This window comes from Perissodus microlepis, chromosome 6 (assembly GCF_051167445.1).
Source record: "Perissodus microlepis isolate ML-2025 ecotype Zambia chromosome 6, ASM5116744v1, whole genome shotgun sequence".
Taxonomy (NCBI): Eukaryota; Metazoa; Chordata; class Actinopteri; order Cichliformes; family Cichlidae; genus Perissodus; species Perissodus microlepis.
The window spans coordinates 28,738,475-28,765,189 of NC_140466.1; the positions used below are offsets into that span (position 1 = coordinate 28,738,475).

The 26,715-nt window shown below is 42.2% G+C and overlaps 3 protein-coding genes and 1 pseudogene across 6 annotated transcripts; 2 read left to right on the forward strand and 2 right to left on the reverse strand.

Moving 5' to 3' along the window:
* The first annotated feature begins 623 nt into the window (after positions 1-623).
* smcr8b (Smith-Magenis syndrome chromosome region, candidate 8b) lies at positions 624-10,086 on the forward strand. The gene is made up of 6 exons (XM_084931854.1): positions 624-1,493; positions 3,664-4,076; positions 5,118-5,860; positions 6,263-6,724; positions 7,066-7,567; positions 8,406-10,086. Exons 1-6 carry the CDS (start codon positions 1,308-1,310, stop codon positions 8,848-8,850), a joined length of 2,751 nt encoding a protein of 916 aa, XP_084787980.1. The 5' UTR covers positions 624-1,307; the 3' UTR covers positions 8,851-10,086.
* A 286-nt stretch (positions 10,087-10,372) lies between these two features.
* Positions 10,373-19,288, reverse strand: LOC146385866 (uncharacterized). 4 transcript variants are annotated; one of them, XM_084931856.1, is made up of 18 exons: positions 19,195-19,288; positions 18,654-18,783; positions 18,465-18,573; positions 18,282-18,375; positions 17,194-17,344; positions 16,970-17,087; positions 15,398-15,523; positions 15,248-15,310; positions 15,034-15,156; positions 14,799-14,954; positions 14,674-14,727; positions 13,588-13,817; positions 13,063-13,142; positions 12,819-12,908; positions 12,639-12,716; positions 12,464-12,568; positions 11,320-11,423; positions 10,373-10,481 (listed from the first exon to the last, which is right to left on the reverse strand). In XM_084931856.1, exons 2-18 carry the CDS (start codon positions 18,772-18,774, stop codon positions 10,472-10,474), a joined length of 1,812 nt encoding a protein of 603 aa, XP_084787982.1. In that variant the 5' UTR covers positions 18,775-18,783; positions 19,195-19,288; the 3' UTR covers positions 10,373-10,471. The 4 variants fall into 4 exon arrangements, with proteins under 4 accessions (XP_084787982.1, XP_084787981.1, XP_084787984.1 ...); XM_084931858.1 differs by lacking the exon at positions 10,373-10,481 and adding an exon at positions 11,733-11,806 and having other exon boundaries at positions 11,363-11,423; XM_084931855.1 differs by lacking the exon at positions 10,373-10,481 and having other exon boundaries at positions 11,301-11,423.
* Positions 15,942-16,795, forward strand: LOC146385867 (small ribosomal subunit protein eS1-like; annotated as a pseudogene).
* Positions 19,289-21,322: 2,034 nt separating the features above from the next.
* ptcd1 (pentatricopeptide repeat domain 1) lies at positions 21,323-26,386 on the reverse strand. The gene is made up of 8 exons (XM_084931859.1): positions 25,748-26,386; positions 25,423-25,563; positions 24,094-24,312; positions 23,902-24,003; positions 23,089-23,736; positions 22,673-22,789; positions 22,328-22,510; positions 21,323-21,776 (listed from the first exon to the last, which is right to left on the reverse strand). The coding sequence occupies exons 1-8, from the start codon at positions 26,210-26,212 to the stop codon at positions 21,525-21,527; spliced, it is 2,127 nt and encodes a 708-aa protein (XP_084787985.1). The 5' UTR covers positions 26,213-26,386; the 3' UTR covers positions 21,323-21,524.
* Positions 26,387-26,715: the final 329 nt, after the last annotated feature.

A 26,715-nucleotide genomic window follows, 5' to 3' on the forward strand; every position in this document is an offset into this window, starting at 1 on the left:
AAGGGGTCATCTGATTGTTAGGTTTGTCCTGTGGTAGGAACTGTTTCTAAGATTTGGTGCCAAAAAAAAACTGAACTTAATAGGATTAAAAAACAAATATATTCTAATGAGGTTTCTGTAGGCTGAACTACTTCAGTCAAATTAAGTGTCGATCCTCTGTTTTTAAGGTAGTATTTCTAATATGAGCAAGCTGACTTCTATTTTAATCTCTACGTATAATTTTCTAAACCTAATGCAATGTCTTAGTTTTATTGTTCAGATTCAGCCGTGTTTTGTGTTGGGTGTAGTGTGATGCAATTAACTAGAGTAATAATAGTGATAAACATTATTTATGTAGACCTTTAAGTCCTTTGACAAATACACAAAATTAGAAAAAATTTGGCTAAAACCAGCCAAATATTAAAGACACAAAAAAATGCAGTAGACAATACAACAAAAGACACTGCATTATTGTGTAGACATGTAAAGTTAAAAAAAAAGTGTGCTTCCATTAAAATAAACTGAACAGATAAATAAAATGACTGGTTAGTATAATATAATTCAGGCTTTAAAACGATCAGAGCGTTAAATCAGCACTGTAGCACACACCGATAATGACAAGCTTCATGAACACATGAGTTTATTTTGCAGCTTGTATTTGTCTGTAGGTGCCCTCTTGAGTTGAAACCAATGACCGGAAGTGTTCATTATCGAGTCTGGCTACAGTGCGGACCTCCCGCCGGGCTTCACATTAAAAGCACCCACTTTGACGTCTCAAGGAACGGGAGCGTCTCGGCGTCTCTCCCTGCGGCTGCCCGTCACAAGGTTAAATATTTGCAAAGAGGCACAAGTCAGATATGCGACAGCGAGGCACATGTTTTAGACTCAAAGTTAGCTTGCTAATTGCGAGAAAAAGAGGAACGCGTATCCCGGGAGAAGGTCAGCAAACCGTGTGACTTGAGCCCGCAGGGAACTTTCGCTTCTCCGTCGACTTTTCTGTGCTGCGTGTTTGTGGAAACGCCGCTTGTTTGCGCTGAAACGCAGTGGTTAGGAGGACCCACATTGAAGTTTCAATCTGGTTAACTTTCAATAACATTATAGTTTTGTTGCAACAAACAATTGCGCAACTGTTTTTATTTATTTTTTTGCCTCCTTGGTAGCGGTTGTTGTTGTTGGGTCCCGTGTGAACAGCTGACTCACGGACTGTAGGCTGGGCGGTACCGGGACATGGCGGTGTTTGAGCCCGTAGCCTACTCTTCCTCCCCTGCGGAGTAGATCAAAGGTACTCGCTGATACCCTCCTGGGAGCTGACCCTTCACCGAGTCAAGATGATCGGGTCACCGGACCTGCTGGCCTTCACCAGCACGGAAGGCTTTGGGGGAGAGGAAGACGAGCAGGAGGCTCAGGGTCTACCTGAAGAGCTCTCTGTCCCTCGCTTCCCCTCTTCTCATCCCTGGAGCACAGCAGCACAGTTTCACAGAGACTTCATATTGGTGGCTGAGTTCTCAGAGCAGGTGTGTTTGCTTCATTCAAACAAAAACTGCTGGTTTCTTACTGTGATCGCACTTGTTTTAAACGGGATCCCATGTTTTTTGGGGGTTATTTTCTGTCTATATAGTTTTAACAGGGTGGATTCTCATAAACACTAAAAAAAAGCTTCGAATAATGGGGTCAGTACACCTGCAGGTAATCCCTGTGTGCTTGATATAAAGGTGTATGAGGCATTGGAGAAGGGGTAGCTTTAATATGGTCATCTTATGTACAATCAGTCAATCATGGTATGAGCTGAGGGGCTACATCAAGTGTAGGATAATGAAAGATTATTTTGAACTGTTATGTGAAGCTATTTTACAGTTAAATAATACAAATATGGAGCTTGTAAAGTGTCAAATGGGATACGCCAAAGTTGGACCCCCATATTTACTGATTCTCCTTCAGAAACAATAGGTGTTGAAGTATTGCAAACCCATCTGCTAAAGATTATTTTGTAAAAAAAAAAAAAAAAAAAAGTTTAAGTACATTTATAAATTCCCAGAAGAAAGCTAAAGACAATCCAGGCCTAGGTTTATAACCCTGCTTTATCTGCATTAAGGTACATAGGTATTATAATAGCACGGCATCACTTGTTACACACATATAATCAGGCTGCATTCTCTACAGTGCAACCATGTTTACTCCAATACAAACAATATATTTCCTGCTGTTTTCTAGATACTTATGCATCACTGTGTTGCAGCAGATAGTGAGTTGACGTTTATTCATTCAGGAAGTCTCTTTAAGATTAAGATCTTTTTTTCAAGACAGAACTACTGAATGATTAACAGGAAATACTCTCCAAGTCAGTCACGCAAACGAGCCACCTCTCACACAGAGGGACGCCGAATCAAAAAAGTTACAAATATTAAATTAGCAAGTGCAACTTCCCACATTGTTGCTGGGGTTCAGTGATGAAGGATGAATAAAACACATGGCATGACATAAATACACAAAGGCAAGTAAAGAAATAATATTAAAACAAAAACAACAAATGAGAAACCAGGTTTAAGCATTTATGGTAATATTAGTCTTAATTTTGTCATCATTCTTTATTTCTGAAAAAGCATAAAAATCATCTGAAAACGGCTTTCTTCTGTTTATAAGGCCGCCCCTTGTAAACAAGTACATTTTAGGATGTCTGCTCCCAGCGGTATCATACAGATACACGTTCGGCAGTGTGCACCTCAGGCATGTTAAAAGCTCACGAGAGTAAAATTAGAAAAAGACTCAACAAGTATTGCGTGTTTGGAAGCTTTGCCAGGAGAAAGGCTATTCTCTCTAAAGAGAACATGGCAGCAGAGCTTGTTAAGTTTGTTAGCTTTAATCTGAACAAAACGCAAGACTTCTGGAAATTTGAACAGATGAGATCAGGATGGTGATGTTTGACCGTAATGCACAGCGCCATCTTTGGAGAAAACCAAACACAGGACACCTCATACTAACTGTTAAGCACGGTGGTAGAGGGGTGGTGATTTAGGTTTGTTTCACAGCCACAGGACCTGGACTCTTTACAGTCATTGAGATGCCCATGAACTCTTCTGTATATCAAGGAATTCTAGAGTCAAATGTGAGGCTGTTGTCTAAAAGCTAAAGCTTGGTGCAAACTAGATCGTGCTACAGGCCGATAATCCCAAGCACAGCTGCAAATCTACAACAGAACGAATAAAAAAGAGAAAAAAATCAAGCTGTTTCAATGGCTCAGTCAAAGTGTGCACGTCAATCGAAATCTGTGATGGGACCTCACATAGCTATGCAGAAACAAATGCCTGAAATTCTCAATGAACTGAAGTAATGCTGTTAAGAAGAGCGGAACAAAATTCCTGCATAATGATTTGAGGGACTGATAAAGTCATAGAGGAAATAATTACTTCATGTTATTGCTGCTAAAGACGGTTCTACAAGCTATTAAGTCATGGGGTGTGTTGAGTTTTTCTCATGACTGTGAATGGCTTTTCTGTAGACATTTTCTTCATCTTATTTAAGGCTCTATAAACAGAGGGTGTGGTATGCTCCATATGTGGTAAAAGCCCCTGAATCAAGTTTGTGATTTTGGACTACCTAAATAAATCCACAAATCTAAAATTAAAGCCAGATGATTAGTGACTAATTTGATTACATCTCTGCAAACCCCCTGCTCTGTGTCTCCAGGTGGGTCCATCCCCTGTGCTGACAATACCAGAGGACTCCAGAGTCCTCGGGTCATTTGACCTCAACCACTTCTCTGTTCGCATCATGTCTGTGGATTACCAAGCGTCTGGCCCCGGCCACACCCCTCCATCCTCTCCCGGCCCCCGACTCAACTTCAGCGAGGACTCCAAAGTAATCCTGGGAGATTCAGCAGAGGATGCGTTTGCATATGTTCATCACCTGACGCTGTACGACCTGGAGGCTCGGGGGATGGTGCGCCCTTTCTGCATGGCCTACGTGTGCTCGGACCAGGTGAAGCTGATGGAGAACTTTTCTGAGCTATCGACACGCTTCTCTGAGGCAGCTGAAAGCCTCAAGACGGGAAACAGACAAGCATTTTCTATTGAGCTGCAGAGAAAACTACAGGAGCTCGAGTAAGAGCAGCACTTTTTACTTTGATTAAATTGGACGGTTCTGTGCAAAACTGTTTGTACTAAAATATCCAAGCCACTTACTTCTAAATATCTTTAATTTGAGCAGATTAAGAGCATAAATTGGAAGGAATAATGAAGACGGCCTGAAGAGAGTGAAAATGCTTCAATTTCTATCTCAGTGGTGAAAAGGGGAAGCTGTTAAAGAGGAAGCAGTCACAAGCTCAAGCATCACTTCATTTATCAAACAGGATGCTTCTTATTTTTCAGATCCTCCTGTGTGGCCTCTTGTTTATTTGGCACATCTGCATTTAGTGATAATTTCACTGTAACTTTGAATTCCTAGCCTCAAGCCTAACCCTAACCTGAAAGAGGAAGGAGCTGGATACCACCTTCCACTAGTAATGACTTATAATGTGCAGGGTTGGTTAGCAGGTCTAACATTAGGCCCCGCCTTCCCTGATAACCTTTTGCTAACTTTAACCTTCTTTTTGTTAAAAGAACTGCATCCCCCAGCTAAAAATCAAATGGATTTTTAATGTAGGATCTTTTACTTTTACACAAATCCACTCACTTGCTTATAACACAGCTCTTCAGTCATCAAATCTCAGGGATGCTTTTATGTTTTAAAAAACATGTATAAACCCACATAAGTGTGTATTCAGAAATGTAGACTCAGAAGTATCTTGGGCATGGTTGTCATGGTAATTTTGAACTTTTAATGGTTTCTTTGAACTGTTCTTTTTTCAGGGTGGATGATTGTACAGCAAAAATATCTAATGACTTTAAAAAACAAAATTCAGCTGCGCAAGCTTGAATTTATTTTGGACTTTTTATAATCTCTGATACAAACAGATTCAAGCACCCCACTTGAAAGCCTGCGGGGTGCTTGAAACAGAAGATTATTTTGGCTAAGATTGTGGCTCGTCTTCTCAAGAAATTTAGCTTTTTCCAGAAGTTTGTAGTTCATGGCAGCCTTGAAACTGTGACACCACTGTTAGTTAATTAAGGGCTGCTCACCACATGTTACTCCCTGTGTTTCAGGTACAGACGGCTGACCCTTCGTAAGGACGCAGAACGTCAGACAACGGTAAATGGGTTGACAGAATCTGAAGGAGAAAGTGACGAGCTCGAAGCTGTGGAGCTTTCAGTCTTAAATCACAGAGAGCTCCTTCGTCAGGTCGCATCTTACCCAAACAGGAAGCTCAAACAGCCCGACTTCTTGCCCTATGACCCAGCCACCTCTCTCACAGATCCATTGCTGTTGGCACCTTTTGAGCCATGCTTCTCGTTCTCCACCCCCTCCTCCATCTCCTGCAAGTCAGAGCACCACCTGAAGCCACTGGAGGAGCTTTGCAACGAATACTACCTGTCTCTTACGACGGACCGGCTCAAAGACACAGAGCGACGTCTCCGTGGTGACAGAAGTGTCCTGCGAACTACTTATGCTACACAATCATTGTCCAGGAGACTAACGCTCACCAACTTCCTGTTTGAGCTATGGAGCCCGGACGATGCTGATGAAGAGGGCACTGAGGTGGAGCTGCCGAAGGACACGGGGAGTAAGAGGACTGGCGGGGCGTTTCAGCCAGAACCACCAAGCATGGAGTCGTTCTTCTCCTGTGTGGAGGAGATCCCAATCAAACTGGAGGCAGCAGAAGCACATACACTGACCCCTGGGCCTGGTCCTGGCACAGAGATGACGGGGAGTGTAAGCAGCAGTGACAGCATCGAAGTGCTCGGAACTGAGAAGTCGTACATGACGCAGCATGTCGCCGACAGCAGAGGTACGGCAGTGTGGAAACATTTCTCAAATAAATGTTTGGCGGATTGGGTATTTTTGTTAGTCAATTCATATAAGAACAAAAAAAACAAATAGTGTCTTGGTTGTTGATCAAGAGTGCCAAATATATCAGAACCGGCCCACCTAAAGGTCTAATCGGGTCCACTGGGTGGCTTTCAATAAACTCTGACATGTTTGATTTTGTCTTATATTAATTAAAAACCACACATGCATACCAAACATTTGATCCTCTGCTCCTGTGTGGATGTCTGGGATTTAAAGAACAAATGATGGTTTAAAGAAATATCAATGAAAAAAAAGTCTTTCGGCTTTTCATTACATATCTAGCCAGATTAAATGCTTATTTTAAAATAAAAAATGAAACAAAAACCTTTCTCTTCCACAGACACACCAGTCGGAATGACAGAGAGTTGCAGCAGGCGTGCAGCAGTAGACACTGGCATCAGACGCCCGCGAGCTTATGCAAAGCGTGCCAACAGCGAGGACAGCATTGAAGTGCTCAGCACCACAGAATCCATCCTTACCGAAGACCTCACCGCCATCACAGAGGAGGAAGCAGAGCTGCAGCCTCTGAGCAACGGCTTTGAGAATGAAGAAGAACCACAGATGGAGGATAAGTCTTACAAAGTCCTCCAAGAGGAAGAGACACTGAATGCACCTGCTGCAGTAGGCGAGGATGAAAATGATGGGCCTGATGAGGAAGATCAGTGTTGCGTTGAAAGTGAAGAGCCTTTGGAGCAAACAATGGTTACTGATGACATCATGATCAAAGAGCAGCCAGGCGCCATAAAGATGAATCAGTTTTGCAAAGACAATAGTAAAGAGAAGACCTCCAAACTACTGCAAGGTAACACGTTGTACAACTATTCATTTCTCAAGCTCTCGTTATTACATCCATGCTATAAAACTATGAAAAACATATATTCACTTTGTCGGTATGGTTTTTATCCGTTTTAAATAAAATCTGCAGCAACACAGAAATTAATGAGAAGCTATTTTAAAAATGTGGAAAATATGCATTTGTAATCGTGGCTTAGTGTAAATTTATAGTTTTGTTTTGTTTTTTTTCTTCTGACATAATTTAAAATTATAACGGCTGATCATTTAATAAAGCGCTTAATTGCTAGGGAAAGTAGCTGATTACTGTGGTTTTTTTAAAACATATAAAATATTGTTATTACTCCACAGCTGACGAAGCGATGAAGCCCTCACCTGAGGTTCACCAGAAGGTGCGGCTGATTCCCCAGGACAATGCGAACTTTGCACCTGGTTCCTACATGGCCGAGGTGGATCGCTGGTCTTCCCCCCGCCCTCCCCTGAGGCTGCTGAGTGTTGATGAGGAGTCAACACTCAGCAGCATCAGTTTCACTGAATCTTCAGAGCCCCCATCCCCCATTCAAAATATCCACAGCAACATCTGCTGGGATAAGAGGAGGAGGAGAAAGGCTGGACTCAGAGCCCTCAGGTTTATCAAGCACAACTCGTTCTCCCAGCATGCAGTGTTCTGTCTCCTGAGTGGCCGGCCACTGGTTGTCATCGGAGGAGATGAGAACCTAGTCAGGAAGACGGTGGATGCTCTGACCCTCTTCCTGCCTGCTCCTGGTCCTCATAGAAGTGCTGTGAAGATGTGTTTGACCACGCCCCTTCAGCTGACTGACCTGCTCACCTGGAGACTGATGGGAGTGCACAGGTGAGGGCTATCTGCCATCCTGCTGTTTTGTTTGTTTATTTTTATGTATTCATTTTTGAGTTGGCAGTAAATATTTCGGTAACAGGGTGGCTAGTGGCTAATGCTAGGTTACTGGTCAGCACTAACCAGATGCCTGCTAACGTATAAATAAAATAATACTAAGATTTCACTCGCCAAAACCAGAGTACAGACTTGTTAAAATACATTACAAGTCCTGTTTTTTTTTTTTTTTGTTTGTTTCGTAACTACATTAAGGTAATTAAAAGTCAGCAACCTCATACCGATGAGATGTCCAGTTCATTGAGCTAAAGTTAGAGCTAGCAGGCAGCTATGGCTTATATCCACTAGCCCTCAAATTGGCCAAACCATTAATAATGCATGACTTTAAACCAAATACAGTTTAACTGGAGATCTTATAGAGAAATTTAAAAAGTATGACCCTCCCTACAGTTGTAATGAGCGAGGAGGGGACATTAGCCAAAAAGTTTTTGTCCCAGACTGTAAACATGTTTGTCTGCTGTCAAGTTGGGTGCTTTAACTGTATATAAACGCTTTTAATCAGGTGGCCATTTAAGGCGAATGACTGCAGTTATTGGTCAGACCTGGAAACATTAAGTTCTGTCACCACCTTTACAAACTGAGCAGCTGAGGTTTATGCTTTTCATTGTTTACTTGTTTATGTAACACATAGTTTATGTGTCTAGGTATCTTCAAGTTGATCCGAAATGACAGTAAACTGACATGTGTAGAAGGCTACAGCTTATTTTTTTCTTCTTCAGCTTCAGGCCATAAATGAAATTTATTAATGTCACATCCATGTCATGGTTTCTTGCACCAGATCATCCTCAGCTTCTTTTTCCACCATCCTTCCTTCTCTGAGTCGCTACAGTCGTTATGTGGCTCTGCTGGACCTCGACCAGAGGACGCTGCGGTGCCCGTCTTACTCTGGTTCTCTTCTCAGCAGACTGGCCAATCCTCACACTGGTATCACCCGGGGCATCACCTACCTGCAGCATCTGGAGAGCTGCCTTGCTGCGCTGGTCAATCACGTACTGGTGCACACTTTTATACCTCTTTTTAAAAATCTATGCGTTGCTAAAGAGAAGGGTAACACAGAAGAGGATTCCTGGTGTGAACGAGTACTCTGCCACAGCGAATGTGATTTGAGAGTGATGAGCTATCTGTCTCATCTCATTAAACAGCGGTATGCGGGACGTGGACCTCCAGTGTTAAGATTTGCTTACAGCTCAGTGCAAATGCACAGAAACACAATGACATCATAGGTGTCCAGACGGAGAAAGAGAAACCCTGAATGTTTCAATGTTTCTCTAATTTTTAGGTTTGATCAACTGCTGCTGTGAACATTTCGGTACAAAAAAAATGTTTTTATGTGCAGTGTTAAATATAGATTTAGGTCACATCGTTGCACTAGTGCCTCACTTGGCACCAAAACCCTTCCACATGCTGGCAGCCTTATCACTTAATGACACATGAACTTGTAATTTAAGAAAACTGAGCCTTATCTGAACACTGTGCAATGTAAGCAAGCCTGTAACCTCTATAGAGTACTGTTTACTATAGAGTACAGCATGACATCCACATGACATGTAGGTCCATTACATCATTACTTTGTAAAAACCTGTCACCCTGCATTTAGCATGTCTGATAGTCACAAATAACTGGCGGCCTATAATTATTCTACGACTATTAATGATAATGCGGCCCATGCAGTAAACCTGCAGGTCTGTTGGATGTCAATGGGTTCTTGCTAAAGGTTAAACAGAAAGGTAGTGCATTACATTGAATCACCCATCACCAAAGTCTCAAGTGAAGCATTGGTGGAGAAGTGTGCACTGTTTTGTAAAAGCTGTATGTGGTGTAAAGGTATGTGTACTTTTAAAACACTTTACCACTGAGTACTCAGGTGCTTTTTACTGCAAGCCTCATTCAAATCAGCGCATTTTTCTATACTGGAGCCTTGTCACACATTTGCACAAACACTGAGGGATGCAGCAGGGGCAAATGTTTAGTATCTTGCCCAAGGATATTTGATGTGCAGGCTGGAGAAGCCAGGGAGTGAACTGATCACTAATGTTTCTTGGCTGAATTGATAATGGATTTATAGTGTTGGCATTATTATGCCAAACTGGTTAGCTTGCATGAACACCAGATAGATTACCTTTTTTATCCCTCGATTATGAATTTGTAGGATTTTTTTTTTTTCCTTTTTCAAATTAAGCAGAAACAGTCCATAGCACTTACAATTTTTTTTTTAATTGATATGGTTCAGGTACCTCTTTTCCACTGTAGTAGTGCCAGTGTGGGCGCAGATTCAATTCTGCACCAGGAACCACGGATTTCCTTAGAATTAAAAAATTATAACGTTTTTGTAAAAAAATCCTTACTTTTGTCTATAAAAGTACACATTACACCATCAGTTACTGTGGTAACTAGAACTCCATAAAAGCCCGTTAATCCAACCGTGATTTTTTTTTTTTTTTTTTTTTTGTATACAGCACACGATTTGAAACAATAAAGTGCCTTTATAAAATGACAGAGCAACAACTGTTGTTTATCTTGCTGTGGAGACAATAAAATCATTTTATATTCAAGCAGCGATTCAGCAATCTAATGCATAAAACTGTCTTTTTATTTATAACTGTAACATATTAACATTTTACGAACATTAAAAAGGTGAATCAATATCAATTCTCTTGTCATCAGATGGTGAATAACAGAAGTATGTGCATTGTACCAACATGAACTGGTGTGAGGACGCAGGTACAGTCGGACATCTGTAAGACGCTGGCGACTCTCCACAGTATTTAACCCTTTGTGGAAGGCAACAGTGCTGTAAACAGTGTTTAAGACTTCTGTAGCTCTGCAGGGGGTAAGTATGTGCAATCAGGATGCACTGGAACAAGAAAAGTAATGACAATGAGATTCAGTCAGACACACGTGCAGTGCTGAAATGATCACATGGCTGTTAGAATTTTAAAAAAAAATCCTTTATCAGACAATATTTCATAGTTAAAAAGTCCTTGCTTGTCCCACTTGTGCTGAGGTAATGTATGAGTCGGTATAAATATGTAGCTCTAACGCTTTTAGAGCCTCTCTTCCCTCCGTCGCAGACACTTATCGCACCTGCTGCATCCGCAAAGCAACTTGCATTGTGGAGGAACCGCACACACACTCTTCACCCTGCTGCCTTCTGGCAAGAGGTACTGGAGTATTCAGGCCCTCACTGCCAGACTGTGAGACAGTTTCTTCCCAAGCTGTCAGACTCCTGAACACTCAGTAACTGGACTGACACACATGCATACCTTCATACACGTCAATACCAAGCACTTATCTGCAGAATCACACACATTCATACACCAAGTTACTTTTTGCACATTTCTATTGTACTGTTGTGTCTGTATCGTTCTGTCTGGTGTTGCACTGTCTTTGTTTTTGCACACTGCACTTTACGTAGTCCTGTGTTGATTATCTGTTCTATGTCATATGTAGCACCACGGTCTTGGAGGAACGTTGTCTCGTTTCATTGTGTACTGCACAACTGCACATGGTTGGAATGACAATAAAGCCACTTGACATCACACTCCATTTTTATATTTACATTTAACGCACACAAACTTTTTTGGGGAACTGGGATTGTATTAAATCAAAGCTTTTCTGTTTCTGGAAGTTAATTTGATTAGCTAAAGGATGCTGAGATTTGTAGTGGTTTATCTCAAGACTTGTTCACATACCTGCTGTTTTCCCTCTCCTGTGCAATCGCCTGAAAGAATCTTTTCAGATGTTCTTCACTGGAGGAAAACCTTTCACAAAGCCACCTAAAGGCCCATGAATTCTCCTGCAACACAAGAAAGCTGATTAAACAACAAACAACAGCACAGCCCCCGAGAATTCAAAGTGTGAAATTATAGAATCTTTTCAGTCAATAGTGACCCCAAACAAACAGACAAAGCATACAATTTTAAAGTTGTGGTGTCATATGTTTAACTGCGAGTAACACTCTCACCTAAGAGAAAGCATCCTGCATCCTAAGTGTAATAATGTCAGAAGAAAGACTTCTGTGAACAGCTGGAAACTACACACTAAACTTCAGCTGCTTTTATTAATTTGGAGAGTTATTTATCCATTACTGGTGTGTTAATCTGACCTGTCACAGGTGGTTTCCATCACAGATGAGACTTGAGTGAAGAGCTGGATCTTAAACATTTCTTTAGAGAGCAGCTACAAAATTGTAGATCAAAGTAACTGAGGGAAAACAGTGTGTGGCTCCAATAACCGAAGACACGTGGATTTTATGACTCTTCCACAGTGTGTCTTTTGTTTTGTTCCCCCCCCAAGTCTTAAAAGGTAGGTTTTCCTCCCCACTGTTACCAATTGGTTGGGTCATCTGTATTACCTTCCAATAAATCATAGCAGGAGGTGACTATTCCTGTGATTTGGTGCTATATAAATAAAAAATGACCTGTAATCAATTTGAGAAGAGTGAGGCTGAGAGTGATTCTCTAAAACAATCAGATCACCAAGCTTTTCCATGTTTCTTTATACTGTACTTGTCTTATTTGTTATGCACGTCTGTTGTTTTGTAATTTGAGGGGGGAAAAGGGAAAAAAAAGGAAGGACATCCAGTGCCAAATGAAAAGATGCAGATCCATCCGCTGTGGCGACGCCTTGGGAAATAAGGGAGCCGCGAAAAGTACCTTTAATTATTTCTTTAGCGAGACAAAGATGCAAGAGACACTCAAACTGTCATAGTTACACAAAATTATAGCACCGTTATTGTTGCGTGTGCCAATAGAGCCCTTTACATGATATAGCTTAAGTATGTGAAAGCACAAACAGTGGCGTGGCGTCTATGGAAGGAAAGCAAGAGTTGGCTACCTGAAAGGTGTTGAGCACAGGTAGGATCGGATACAAAACGGAATCGACGATTCTTTGGCTCAAAGCTTCCGTCACCAACAGGAGCAAGGCCTGATCTGGATACACCTGTGAACACATTGGACTGTTTACTTCTCGCAAATTCTAAACACTGAAGTGTAAGTGTTAATGCACTGACCTCATGCAAGGATCGTGGGATCTGCATATTGGAGCCCTTCTGATCAAGCAATATCCCTTTCACAACATCCCGCGCTTCCTTCATCATTCAGACATTGAGGAGACAAAATACAGAATGAAACAAAGCAGAGAAACATGGAGAAAGCTGCAAGTCTAACTCTAACAATCAAGAAGTACACACCTGCAGAAACTGCAAACTGGGCATGGGTAAAGCAGTGAGTGAACCGCAAGGCTTGTTGACAATCGTGAGCAAACTGGTCCAACACAGAGACTGGATCAGAGGAGTATTAGACATGCAGTCAGACATGGGACATACTAGACAAGGTTTTAACAAGTATAAAATGTACCTAAACCAAGAAATAAAGATGGCAGATATCTAGAGACAAAAACATTTTTCAGACTTGAATGAGGAGCTTTTAACTTACATCAGCATATACAGCACTGCAGCATCCCTGAGCCCTGAGAGCAAACCTCACCAGCTCATGACGTTTCAGCGGCACAGCATCTACACACAGAGGGGAATCAGATTTCTTATCAATCCTTGTTTTATACTAAATCTTATCCTGACGCTACGTTTACACTGCAAACCTCATTGCTTCATTTGGATATTTTGCGTTGATTTTTTTTGTTGAACTGTTCATATTAATGATGCAATTATGTGGCCAAAATCAGATTCCCATGTGACCTGATTCACAGGAGGCGGTCATACAGAAGCAAGCACAGAGGTCACAGTTAGTATAACTTTAAGGGGCTGTAGCTGCGATCACATGACATTATTGTGCGTGCGACATCTCTATTGAGGTGTACGTGGATGCACAGTTGAAGCTGGGAATGTGGTGGAGTGATTAGTAACACTAAGAAAAATCAGACACAAGCACAAAACTGACTTGGGTCAGTTCTGAACTTGGTACAACCCCCCCCCCCAAAAAAACAAAACATCTCTGCTGGACCTTCAATAGACTCCCACGCTGCACCAGCACAGCAGAGCTCTCCCGGTTTACTGACTGGTGTCAGCTTTGGTGCAGTCGCTGTTTCAAAGACTTTGAGATAAAAGAGGAAGAGGTCCGGAGTAAAGTGGGAAGCGGGAGCATTCACCGAGGGGAACAAACTTGTGAGAGCTGATGAAAAGTCTCCAGCTATGCACATGAAGTAGGGGATGAGGTCTTGTATCTGCTGAAACCTGACAGAGAAACAAATCCAATGCAGCAAGTCAGCAACATGTCACTGCTGGTGTCTAAATATTTAAATGTTTGAGTTGAGATTTTAGTTTCTCTATAGATGGTAACTGCAGATTGACAGTCATTTCTGAACCTATATTTAACAAATTAATGAACTCCAGATGGGGTTTTAAACTATGAAATATGGAAGAGCTACAGTTTTCCCCTTTTTTAATTAAAAATGGATTATCCATCCTAGACTGGAAGAAGAAGATTGAAAATGTGAAGCAAGTGCCTCAAACCTCCCCTCTTCCTAATGGCCGTGGCGTGGGGGTGATCGGCTTATAGTTTTTACTTTGTAAATGTAGAACAAAACACGTTAAACCTACGACACTGATATCCTGATCCAGGAAACTGTCTCACTCTCGCCTGCACCTGGATCAAGGATTTTCTTACAAAGTGCCGACAAATAGTCAAGCCTGGTCCTCATCTCACCCCCAAAACACCACTCAGTGCTGGTTATGTTTTATGCCCTCTGACCACCACCAGTAGGCAAACATGGGGTTATTAAGATTCTTATCATCAGTAGTAGAAGAAGTATACTCAAGTTACAGCACAAAAACTCTGAAGCAATTCAGAAAGAAACAGAATTTAAATTAGCACAAGACAAATCCATATTGATATTTAAAGATGAATCAATCTCAAAATCAATTATTTTTCAACACTGATGTAATTTGAAAAAAAAAATTGACCCGTCTTCGTTACCCTGAAACAAAAAGAGGACTAAATAAACTAAAATAAATAAACTATGCATAGACTGAATAACACAAAATGCACTTTGCTGGAAAGTAAAACAGAGGAACATGTGCATGTACTCACTGTGCGGTGTCGTCTGTCTGGACGACTCGTAGATATCGACACAGTTCTCTGTACCTGCAGACAGAAACAACACAGTTAAACAGCTGTCTACACACAGCAAAGTGGATGAGTTCACGTATACGAACCTGCGCTGACGCTGCAGTAGCTCCGTCCTCAGCAGAATCACAGAAATCTGTTCAGCCAGGACGTCTTTCTTGCCTTTGTCCTTACGCACGCCTGACACGTTCTGCCCCTTCATCACAGACACGAGCAGGACGTCGTTCCAGGGGCGAACACACAGGCTGGAGCACACAAACATCAAGTTATAGCAACAACATATACATGTAACAGGTAACCCTGGAGGTTAAAAGGCGAGCACACCTGTTTTTCATGTTCCTCAGCTCAGCTGGGAAATGCAGTTTCTTGCAAAAATCCTGTAGTTTGTTAATGAAATCTGGAGTAAAATTAGCCATCACCATCTGTCTCTGTACCAATGCTATTACCCTGGTAAGCACACACAAACACAAGTAGAAGATGAATATCCAGGTGAATGAGCTACAGGTATAACACAAGAAGTGAACGTGCATGCATTTACCTCTGCAGTAACATCGTTTTAGCTGTATCAACATTAGCCATTGGAGAAGCCAAGATGAAACCCCTGTAAATGGAATAAAAAATATTGAAAAACATTTGAAAATGAAGAAAAAAGGAATGCGTGTAGAAGCGGAAATGCTGCAATAAGTACCCTGAGAAATGGAAATGTCTAATAAAGTCCTCAGCAGCCCCCAGGCTCATGATGACTGCCGCTCTGCTGTCCTGTTGATCTGCCTGGTTCAGGAACGAGGACACAAACTCAAACACCGGTGAGTAACTGGAACAAACACAACAAAAAACAAAGGAAAGTTAAAGAGACGTCTTAATATACAAGTGTGTGGACTCGTTCCAGCACTGCACTGCTAAAATTAACAGCTGACCTTACTGAAACGTTACGTCAGACTTTTTCAATTTTATATCATTTTAAATAATTACTTACAGCAGATCACAATCAGCGTGTCTACAGTTTAGAGGAGAAGTCAGTAATGCATGAACAGAACAAGCAATAAATAAAGAAATAATTTTTAAAAAATAATTAAAAATATAAAATCACAGATTTACAACCAGGCAGTCCTATGAAAAGAAACTGAAGCTTTTATAACACTATCTCCAAATACGTCACTAAAAGCAAAGAAAAGCGTGCACCCTTTCTCCAAGAATGGCTGATGTTAAGGCATCAGCTGTGTTAAACAATATTGGTCACCAGGACTCAGGGAACCAAAATGACCTCAGATGGTCTAAAGGGACATGTTTTTGAGGTGAGCCTTGGCGATCTGTAGGATGAATAGCTGGTCTTTCCACAAGTTTAAGCTCATTACTGGGAATGTTCAAGGCAAAAATTGTCACAGCAACTTCCAGGCATGGACCTGATCCGTAACAAGATATGGCAGACTTGCCCCCAACCGGTCCCAGCAGTTAGCTGCCCCTTCCTGAGCTCTGTTTTGCTGCAGGTTTCTCCTGCAGTGTAAGTTTTTCCCTTCACACTGTCACCAAGTACTTGGCTTGTGAGGGGTCGGCTAACTGTAGGATCTTTACCTTACAATCCAAATCACTTGTGAGGCACTTGTTGCTGTAATTTGACACTATATAACTAAAGTTTATTGAATTGACCACAATTCAAGCCCAAGTGAATATAAAGACCACTGATGGCTACTTTCTTCTTCTTTGCATGGGTTTCACAAAAAACTGTACCAACCAGATTAGAAAGACCTCCTACACCTGATGGAGCTCATGACATGTGATGCTCTGACCAATGACCAGAAGGAAGTGCTGAACAAGGTGATCCACGACAGTGGTTCACACTTCAATGTTGGCCTTCTGTCAAATGTCTAAATAATTATTATTTTTTTATTTATTATTGTGAACTGGACTGTACATCAAAGCAGAGCATTAAGTGATTTACGAGCCAGCTGCTTGATGTATACCTGCAAGCTCAAGAAGCTTAAAAAGCCTTAAAAAGTCTGACTTGGGGAAAGTGATGAAGTTCCATGTTGAAGGTGGTGGCGGCAGTGCAGCAAAGGCAGAGGGTAGAGACAGCGGACAGCTATGACCATGCCCATTCCGTAGACAGTGTAAAAACACTGACCTGAATAATCAATGTAAATGCTCCACATATTTATAGACATATTGGGAATCTCTTACAGCTATGGATGTGTAATTGGTCCAGATGTGGCTCCTAATCATTGCAATATAGAAATCAAAATCTGAGTGTTATGAAACATACTTGTAGATGAAGCCTTGTTGGTTCTCTTGGCTCAGACCATATTCCTTTAGTGCCTCGCCTTTCATGTAGGACGAGTAGAGCGCAGAGAGCTCTTCTCTGAACTGCTGCAGCAACGTCACTGGACATGAAGTGAAAATAAATAAATACATTAGTAAGATATATTTAAAGTCACAGTACAAGAGGTTCATCTCGAGTGTCTCCTCGCATGAATTTTATGTTTGCACCTGCTTGTCGGAGGTGCGAGTCCATTTCTGACAGGGTGAGGTTGAAAGCAGTCAGTCCTCCCAGCAGCTTATGGTTTCTGAGGTTGCTCCAGAAGGCGCTCCTCTTGTGGCTGTTGCAGTGACAAATGCCGCTCACGCACCACATTTCACACTGAAAAACCAGCGAGAAAAGCACATCAATCACTATTTCGTAAGAGACCTCCCCATGACTTCAAGGGCCTGCTGGGGACATACAGATGTAAAACTTCACTGACATAGCTGGGTCAGCAACAGTGTGCCATGAGAGCTCTTGGAAGACTTAGCACTCTGACCAACCTTCAGACATGCCAGGGAGTTGTGTTTACTTAGACAACAATGAATTACAGCAATCCAGGGGTAAAGAAATAAATGCATAAATAACAATTTCCAGGTCAGAGTGTGACACAATGGGACTTGACAATATGTCTTTAGTGATAAAAACAAGCGTGAACCACAGATCAGACATGAACACTCAAAGTGATGTTCATGTCAAATCCTGATAGAAATTTAGCAAACAAGGCAAGGGGACCAAGAGCTTCCATTTCCTTAGGCAAAAATAAGTCAGGGGCATAAACAAGGACTTCCTCATTAAATTGGAGAAAGCTGTTTGCCATCCAACTCTTCATAGACCCATTCAGGATCTGTAGCTTAAAAAGAGATGTATAACTGAAGGTCATCAGCATAGCAGATAGCAGCGATGACAGTCATGTCGTTAAAGGTGCCCAAAATGTGCTGAAGAGGGAGCAGATACAACGGAAACAATAAGAGCCCAGTACAGAACCTTATGGCACACCACAAGTAAGAGAAGTGGAAGAGGACCTGTATTCAAAATTAGCTTAAAAATGAGCTGATAACACTACAAAAAAATGTTTAATTCTTTATTTCCCCCTATACTGTTTCTTGATACACTGTTATTAAAAAAACAAAAACAAAGTATGTATTTATTTAATTTTTGAGTAGGCAAGAGCAAAGAGACAAAACAAACAAGCAAAAAAAACCCTGAATACAGTTTGGTGAACCCTCCAAACTGCTGGTCAGATACATTTTGTCCTGTTAACATTAACACCTACCAATGATGCCAGCTTATCGCAGATGTAGCAGAAGCACTGATCACAAATGAGCTGGTTACTGTCTACTGGCATGTTAGTCTCCAACTCTGTAGGCCTGAGCGTGCCAAAGAAAAGCAGTGTGAGCACCTGACACAGTAAGACGGGGGTAAAGAGCACTGATGGTCATTTCAAATTGTATCTCACGTAAAAGGGTGTATGGGACAGTCGTAGCGAGCATGAGGTAGCACATCAGCGTGGCGGGAGAAGGTCACGACCAGGTCTTCCTCCAGAGTGCTGGGAGAGGACACGCAGTCTGGAACACAGAGGCTGTTAGTGATTAGTCATAAGATCATCCACAAACACATGGAGCAAACAAATTAAAACCGCTGTCACCTTTTTCCTTCACATCCACCACCTCCACGATGAGGCAGGACATGTCTCTGTCATCCTTATGATCATCGTCATCATCACTACTCAGGATGATTATATCTCCACTGTCTGCTGGCGTGCACATCAGAAATGCCTGGTTAAAAAAAAAAAAAAAAAGAAACAGAAAAAGGAAAACCAACCATGAGTTAGTTCACAGATGCAGACCTGCAGTATGAAATGCGTGCATGAATGTAGACTTAACCCTGCAGTCATGCACCAAGGCTGCTAGCCCACAGGCTCAGCTGTGTGCTTTGTTGTGAATCTAAACTTTAGAGGTCATACTTTCTCAATAACACTGTGTCATTCTGCAGCATGAACTGTTCCAGCCAGGCCTAACAAAGGGACAGTACGGTTTTCTTACTTTTAAGAGGACAGTTATTTATTTTTACACCTTTAGAAACGCGTAGAAAAAAAAGTCGACCTCGCGCTTTATTAGTTGCAGGCGAACGTGTAACGTAAACCACATAAATGACCGCGTCAGTACCGTAAACCATAGTTTTCTTACCTTGTTCTGTTTTACTGTTTGTGTCTAAGCCGAAGTACGCTTTCCTTCGCGCCTGGCGACTGAAATTTCTGCGTCACCGGATGTGATAGCGTCGCTTCCTCTGCTGCTGTTTCTTTCTTCTGTTTTTTGCGGCTGTGTAACAGCTTCGAGTTGCATTACCGCCGCCTCCCGCATAGAGAGAAAACAGTCTAATTAAGGTGAAAATCATCATCTTGTTAATACATTGCTCCTAAAAATGAAGGGAACACTTGGTCACTCGGTCGAGTCTCTTCAACTTTGTCACTTAGGAAGTAGAAAGCATGTAAGCTACTTCTTCAGGTTAACATCAGTGTTAAGCCTGGGTTTGAGGTATGAGCTCACCACCTTCTGACCAATCAAATGTTCGTCTTCCCTCCTGTCCGACCTCTATGCTCGGACGGGACCATGTTTAAATTCAGTTTTGCTATGTACTCTTTACTTCCTCTCTGACAGTCAAACACCACTGAAGATAACATGTATTAAATTAAATACTCAATAATAATCTGTCAGATTTTACCAGAATTGTGATATTGGTAAATCTGTTTACTAACACTTTCCTTCCTTTCTTTCCTGGGATCAAATAGACCTTAATGATATATTCAAATGCCAAACCCATTCATTAAACACTTTTAATACACAGCTACTGCACTCTGTCCTCTCATAGCAGGTTACTTTCAGTATGCATAAATTATGTGATTTATCAGATGCTGCCAACATCAATAAACCGTGGGACTTCAACCTATATGCTGACTGCTGTTGTTAGGGTGAGAGAATCCCGATGGGGAAAAGAGACCCAGGTATTATGAACTTCCCTGTCAGTACAGGGCCCAGGTGACCTGGAGAGGCAACACCAAGACAATTCCCCCAAAAAGGAAGTGACTTTGCAGGTGATGGCCGCAGATCATTGCTCTCTCCTTATCGCTCCTGACTGACTTTTTGCTCTAGTTTTGATCTTTGTTCGTGTCCTTGTTACTGCTGGTAACATAAGACAGTACTTGCAGCCAATTTAGGTTGCGCAGAGAGTCCAGCTCCTCCAGGAAGGTATGTGCTCCATATGTGCCATCACAAAATTTGCCATGTTTCACAACACAGACTAAAAAGCATGAAGGAGTACCAGGAGATTAGCAAATACACAAGCATACCTAGATAGAGCTGTAGAAGGTCATCAACCCAGCAGCTGGACTGGTTTGTGGAAGAAGTAAAAGGAGGAACACTGCCAAAGTTCTACAAAATGACCTCTAGCAGACTGCTCATGCGAATGTTACAGAGCAAAAATGTCAGATAGAGAATCAGTGAGCATAGTATGAGATCCTCCTTTAGCAGACCTGCACTCACAGCCCTTCACTTTGCAGCTTGAACACAGATCCCTTACAGGTTCACCACTGTTAGTGATCAGTATAAATATATAACTGATGTGGATGTATTCATGTTACTGATTGTTTTAAAGATTGCTTGTATAAAAGTAAAGTACATGTTTACATTTTTCCCTCCAAATAAAAATTTCAACTTCTGTTAGGTAATTTTCACATATACAGCCCACACACCGAGCCAGACACCTCTCCTCCTCTGTGCTTCGGTCTTGTCCAGCAGTCAGCACAGGAGGAAGGTTGAAACTGAACGGAAATATAAGCCATTTCTGCAGAATCAGTCTCAAGCAAATCAACAGGAGATCAAACTGAATCCATTAAAACACAAAGTAGTACAGTCCTGTACTGATTAAAGGTTTGAGTGGGCTGAAGCAGCGAGTCTGGGAATAGCTGCTTTAGAAATCAGAAATGCGTTTGCCTCTTATTGCCAGATGATTTATCTTCAGCTCTGGGTCATCAGGTTCACGCTTACTGTTCGTTTGGATAAAAGTTGACTTTGAAAATGCACTCTTCATGCAAATGAACTGAACAAACCTCACATTTAACAAAGGCCCTCAACTTGCTTACAAATGCAGGTAATCCTCACACCAAACAACGTTATGAAACTGCAGTTTGTTTATCAAAACGCTGATCAATTTTAATAATCAGTTAACCCGAAATCCACAAATTTTATGACCAGTGTGGGTCACTGAAAGCCAATGGGTTGGTTGGGTACCTTTAAAATGACAGTATAACTGAAAAGATGAATATGAAGAAGTTTTATTTTTCAATAAACAAGCCAAAAAACTTGAAACTGGAACATAAATTACAATGACATCACTGTTTTTCAAGAATAACGCAACCACACGAGCCACTATTTTGATCCAAGTCCATCCAGGGTTATAAAGTTTATTACAGAACAAGCAGCAGGTAAAAGAGTGGTCGTGATGATCTCCTGGAGTTCAGTCATACAGCGGACGTGCTGCTGCTCTTCCCGTCCCTGTTGCGAGTATGACACCTCCTGGCTGCTGCTCTGTGGTTCCTCTGGGCCTCCGTCAGCCCATCTGCAGCCTCTGTTCTCAGCTCTGCAGCATCTGTCTGGGACTGCAGCGCTCCCTGCTCCTCCTCAGCGCTCTGAGCAGGCATGTGCTTGAGCCACTGCTGGTAGTAACCACGGAAACCGTCAATTTGGACCAGATAGTTGTTTCTGGATTTGTACTGGGATAGAGAGAGGGGAGAGGGTGCCAAAAAGTGAGGGGACCAGAGTGAAAGAAACATGAGTCATACAGTCACCTTCCAAGTTGGATCTTTGTTGTGCCACGAAATGAGAAGAAGTTGTCTGTTTACAGACTGCACTAAAGTCGGTAAACAGAGAGGCATTAAGATTGACAGCATACACACTTCAATTAGAGCAACATAGTTTACAGTGTTTTTTATTCCCGTGTTTCCAAATTAGATTTTACTTGACTGGTCTGTCTGTGTATTTTAACATTGGCTGGACTTGCAACTTGCCTGCTTTGGACTGCAGCCAGTAATAATTGTTCTGCTCTGCAGCCTCAGTGAGCTTGCCACCAGCTGAAGTCTGTGATAAGAGACTCACTGAAGAGGCAGCTAATTATATGGTACTTATTTGTGAATTAGAAAAAAAAACTTATAAAGGAATATCCTAATAATTATTTGAAAAGAGCATATGCCTTCTCTAAATATGTGGGAAACACTCATGTACCAATCATTATAGATGTGCTCAGTATAGATGGGTGCATGCTGACCTGGTTATAGTTGGGAGGATATTGTACAGCAAACTCCAGCTGTCTGATGATGACCTCATTAGGCCAGACTTTCATGTCACTCATGGTTTTAAGGATTGTTCTTAGGTAGACGTAATCCAGTTTGCGACTCGCTCGGCCAATCAGAGCAGAGAACACGTGGACGTTAGGCCTCAGTCCTGCTTCCTGAGGAAAAACGCATAGAGCAAAGTAAACTAAGATGCACAAGCACCTAAACCCTGCATTCTTTCTACTGACCAGCAGGGGGCGAGTTCTGCACTAACAATGCCAGAGACAGAATTCAGGTCAATAAACAGCCAAATTTAGTGTAATAACATATGTTGTCACCTCTATGCCTTTCAGCAACTGAAGGCCGTCTTTCTGTTGGTCACAGGCTAATGCAAGGCACCCAAATGTCTGCAGATCCACATTTACATTGCGCTGTCTCATTACACTCAGCACAGCCTGAAAAGTGAAAGAAGTGTATGAAAAACCGCACGCACAGTTTAAACATTTCTAACTCCACTTTTGTTAACGTTTACCCAAGTTTAAAATTGGTGTTCCTTCTTCCTCCAGATTTACAGATACCAGATAGTCCTCAGAAAAACTGTTGTCTATTTCTCCTAAGAAGTTGCTCCAGGATGGGCGTCACAAACAAAAACAACAGACACTTCATACATGGCCACACACACACACACACACACACACACACACACACACACACACACACACACACACACACACACACACACACACACACCTACCTTTGCCTCGTCCAAGTCCCCGGCTCGCGCTGATCTGTGAATCACAGAGTTGAAGAACGCGACATCAAGCTTCACTTGATGCCGTTTGGCGACCTTCAACAACACCTGCAGAGACTGGTAGCCTGGCTCCATCGTGTCGGCCAGTAGGGTCAGAGTCCTGAGGTTTGGACTGAGTCCGTTAGCTTCCATCCTCTCTAGAAAACCTTTAGCTCCACCGATGAGGGCGAGCCTGTCTGACATTTTATCTACAGTGCCAAGGGAGACCACAGCTTCTCTTTTACCCTCAAAAAGTTCTAGTAGGTTAGGAGCAGAGGAGTTGGCGACTAACTCTCCGGGTAATCGGGCATTTACTGTTTGCCTGACCGGTATCAGATGGGCTGAGTCATGTCTGAGTCGCATCTCACTGCTGTCTTTCCTCTGCTCAGGCTGGATAAATAACTGTCTCTCAAGTAGGTCGATGTCTATCACAGCCTTGCACCTGGACTCCGACACATCCTTGCTCCCTTTCTGACCCTCACAGTCAGTCCCCAGCAGAACAGCAGTGGCCAAGGCAGGATCGCCAAGTCCACAATCTCTGGCAGTTCTCAGGAGCAGGGTATAGTTGTGCGAGTCAGGACGAATCCCTGACCGCAGCATCTGGCGCCACACCTGAAATGAACATTACGAATGAGCTCATTTGTGTAGCAAGTATCAATATTGTTTAATGACCACCTGATGTATCATTATCAGATTTTTAAGATCAACAAGAGTAACATTGGTTGGGCTATTTTAAAGTTTACTCCTAAAAACATCCCACACTTAAGTATTACGTACCTGTAACGCCAGCCTGAATCCTGCCTCTTTGTCCTTCAAGCAGCCCATCAGCAGGTAGTGAAATGTCTCCTGAGTTACAGCATGACCATTCTCCAGCATCTCCTACAAAATGCACACAAACCCAGAATAAGACACAATTTGGTGACAATGGATGAGTTTTCTCCCTTATAAACATGCAGCTGTGTGTCCTACCCTGAGCGTATAAATGCAGGCCTGAAGGTGGTTGGTGACGGCGTGCGCCTTCAGAAGAGCGTGGTACGTGATTGTGCTGAGAGGGTAGTTTTTGCGACGGAGCTCTTGCTCTAGCTTCAGCGCTTGCTGCAGGCCAGCCTGTTTTGAAGGCGACTCGGCGCAGGCGTTGAAGAGTGCCGTGTAGGTTGCATCGTTAGCAGTGAGACCACGCTTCTTCATCTAGGAGAGAAAAAAATAAATAAACACAAATAATTACAGAGAGGGTTTCTGACTGTGTATAACGATCTGTCAGAATAAAGGACAAGAATGAATAACACACTTAAATATATTTAAAATAAAACATCTACAACGAAACTAAACTGATTGTGAAAGCTGGCTCTTCTATGGCATTAGTGGACTAAAGCAGTCCCCAAGCTTTTAACCCCTCTGAATTTGAAATAAGACCTCAATTTATTTTAACACACAAACACATAGGAGTCTTGCATCAGTGTCTGAAGCTTTAAAAATACTAGAATCTTTTCTGTGATTATAGCCACAGTTTTCCTGACACAAATCTGGAGGATGGAGGGATTGGCAGCCTGCAGCATTTAAAGTAATGTTTCTCACTAAATCTTGACTGCCATACAAATAAATTTATAGTAACTTTGATGGCTGTAGTAGCTGGTATGTGGGGCAGTTCAATTGTACAAATCATTTGTATTAATCTTAGTCTCTTCTTGTGGATATTAAAAGCGAGGTCCATATTCATGCATCTTCTCTGTGGTCTTCCTTGTTTCCCGCTGGCAGCTCCATCTTCAACATCCTTTGTTCACTACATCCACCATCTCTCCTCTGCACATGTCCAAACCATTTCAGCCTTGCCTCTCTAACTTTGTCTCCAAATTGCTTCACCTGAGCTGTCCCTGTGATACACTACATTTAGAATTTTGTCCATCCTGGTCACTACTGATGAAAATCAGAGCATCTTCAACTCTGCCACCTTGAACTACTCCTATCTTTAGTCAGAGCCATCGTCTCCCAACCATACACCATAGCACCTCTTTTAGACCTTCCCTTTAAATCTTTCACCCTGCCTGTTGCTTCAGATTGTTGACCCCAGGCATTCACCTTCTCTACTCCTTGCACATCTCCCGTCTTGCTTCCACCTGCTCCTTAGCCTCACTACATATCACAACGTCATCTGCAAACATCACAATTCAGCAACTGGAAACTGCAGCACCTGAATCAACACCACTCTAAAACTGTCAAACATGAACATTTTAACTTAGAGTTAGAGTGTACCTTGCACACTGACATCTCATTTCAATTGGTCAAATTAAAGATGCTTACATCATTGTAGAGTTTGAAGGCTTTTTTCAGCTGTCCAGCTCGTCCACAGCCTCCTATCAGGACCGTGTAGTTGTACTCCTCCGGTTGCAGCCTCTCTCCCTGCAGCATGTCTCTGCTGAACACATCCAGAGCCTCCTGTAGCTGTGAGAGCACAGAGGAGGGTTATAAACACATCAGCAGAGAAAAGAAAGAACAGCAGCTAGCTAAAATTTTTCTCTCAATCCTCACCCCTTTGACTAAGCAAAGTTAAAACATGCCTGAAAGCTTATCTTTCAAAGATTCTATAGATACAGACTTGTACATAAAACTGCTCAGCCACACTAACCTTGTTCTCTTTGATGAGCTTTTTGCATTGTAAGAAATACCAGTACGGTGTATTTCTCCTCACGGGCCTCCTCTGAGGTTTACCGGCGTCTTCTCGCTCTTCTTCGTTCCTGGTTCCGTCTTCCCGGTACTGCAGGTCCCGGAGGCCTGGGCTGCTTTTCCTGAACGACCTCCTGGAGGCCATGTCGGTAGACAGAGAGCCGAAGTTTTCCCATTCAAGTGGTTCAGAGGGGGAGTCCAGTGGGTCCGCGTCTCCTCGGGAGGGGGCTGACAGACACACGGGCCTAGGATGCCAGGGAGTGTGTGTGAGAAGCCTGGATAAAGGGTGCTGTGACACATCCCGTCTAACTGTTAGAGTTAGCGGTTCTGGTGACTTCCTAAAGGTTGAAAATGTGCACAGCCTGGCAGCAGGAAGCGATATTTTCCTCCCGTTTCGCACACACGAACAGGCGACGGACGTCAGCATGTTTGTTAGTGTTAGCGAGCTGGTTAAAAGCTAACGGATCATGTCGGGTTTCTTCCTTTTGACAGAAAACTACAAAATGTGTTACACTTACAAGGCTAGCTAAAGGTGCACTAACTAGCTGCTAACAAGCTGAGTACAACCACGATGTTTCAATGACACAAACTTACCCAGACCTTAATAGTAGATATACAAATATAATTATGAGCGTCTTTTTGGGGGATTATTTTTAGATCGTTGGAGTAAATTAACAAATTTAATAGTTTAATTAAAAGTATATTTCTATTAACGGTTTACATAAATTGTGGAAAAATACCAGTCTAGTTAATTAAGGATGGCACACTTCGATCGACTACATCGACAATATGTTAGTACGCCTGTGTGGTGTTTAGGCTTCACATAATCTTTAGATAGATTGATATCGCCTCCAGCTGGCTATGAAAGTACATTTTCCGTCTTTTGAATGGGGTGAAATGAGGTGAAGGCTAAAGCCACATCTTTCTATT

Bases quoted from the DNA above. Each gene is read 5' to 3' on its own strand.
- smcr8b (XM_084931854.1), top strand. From the start codon at position 1,308: ATGATCGGGTCACCGGACCTGCTGGCCTTCACCAGCACGGAAGGCTTT. The intron at 1,494-3,663 runs GTGTGTTTGCTT...CTGTGTCTCCAG, and splicing joins TGGCTGAGTTCTCAGAGCAG to GTGGGTCCATCCCCTGTGCT. The intron at 4,077-5,117 runs GTAAGAGCAGCA...CCTGTGTTTCAG, and splicing joins AGAAAACTACAGGAGCTCGA to GTACAGACGGCTGACCCTTC.
- LOC146385866 (XM_084931858.1), bottom strand. From the start codon at position 18,774: ATGTGCACGCCAGCAGACAGTGGAGATATAATCATCCTGAGTAGTGAT. The intron at 15,157-15,247 runs GTAAATGCATGC...TGTGCTTACCAG, and splicing joins AAAACGATGTTACTGCAGAG to GGTAATAGCATTGGTACAGA. The intron at 14,955-15,033 runs GTGTGCTCGCCT...TGTGTGCTCCAG, and splicing joins CTGAGGAACATGAAAAACAG to CCTGTGTGTTCGCCCCTGGA.
- ptcd1 (XM_084931859.1), bottom strand. From the start codon at position 26,212: ATGCTGACGTCCGTCGCCTGTTCGTGTGTGCGAAACGGGAGGAAAATA. The intron at 24,004-24,093 runs GTAGGACACACA...TGCATTTTGTAG, and splicing joins CCTGCATTTATACGCTCAGG to GAGATGCTGGAGAATGGTCA. The intron at 22,790-23,088 runs GTAGGTGTGTGT...TTCACTTTTCAG, and splicing joins GGGACTTGGACGAGGCAAAG to GCTGTGCTGAGTGTAATGAG.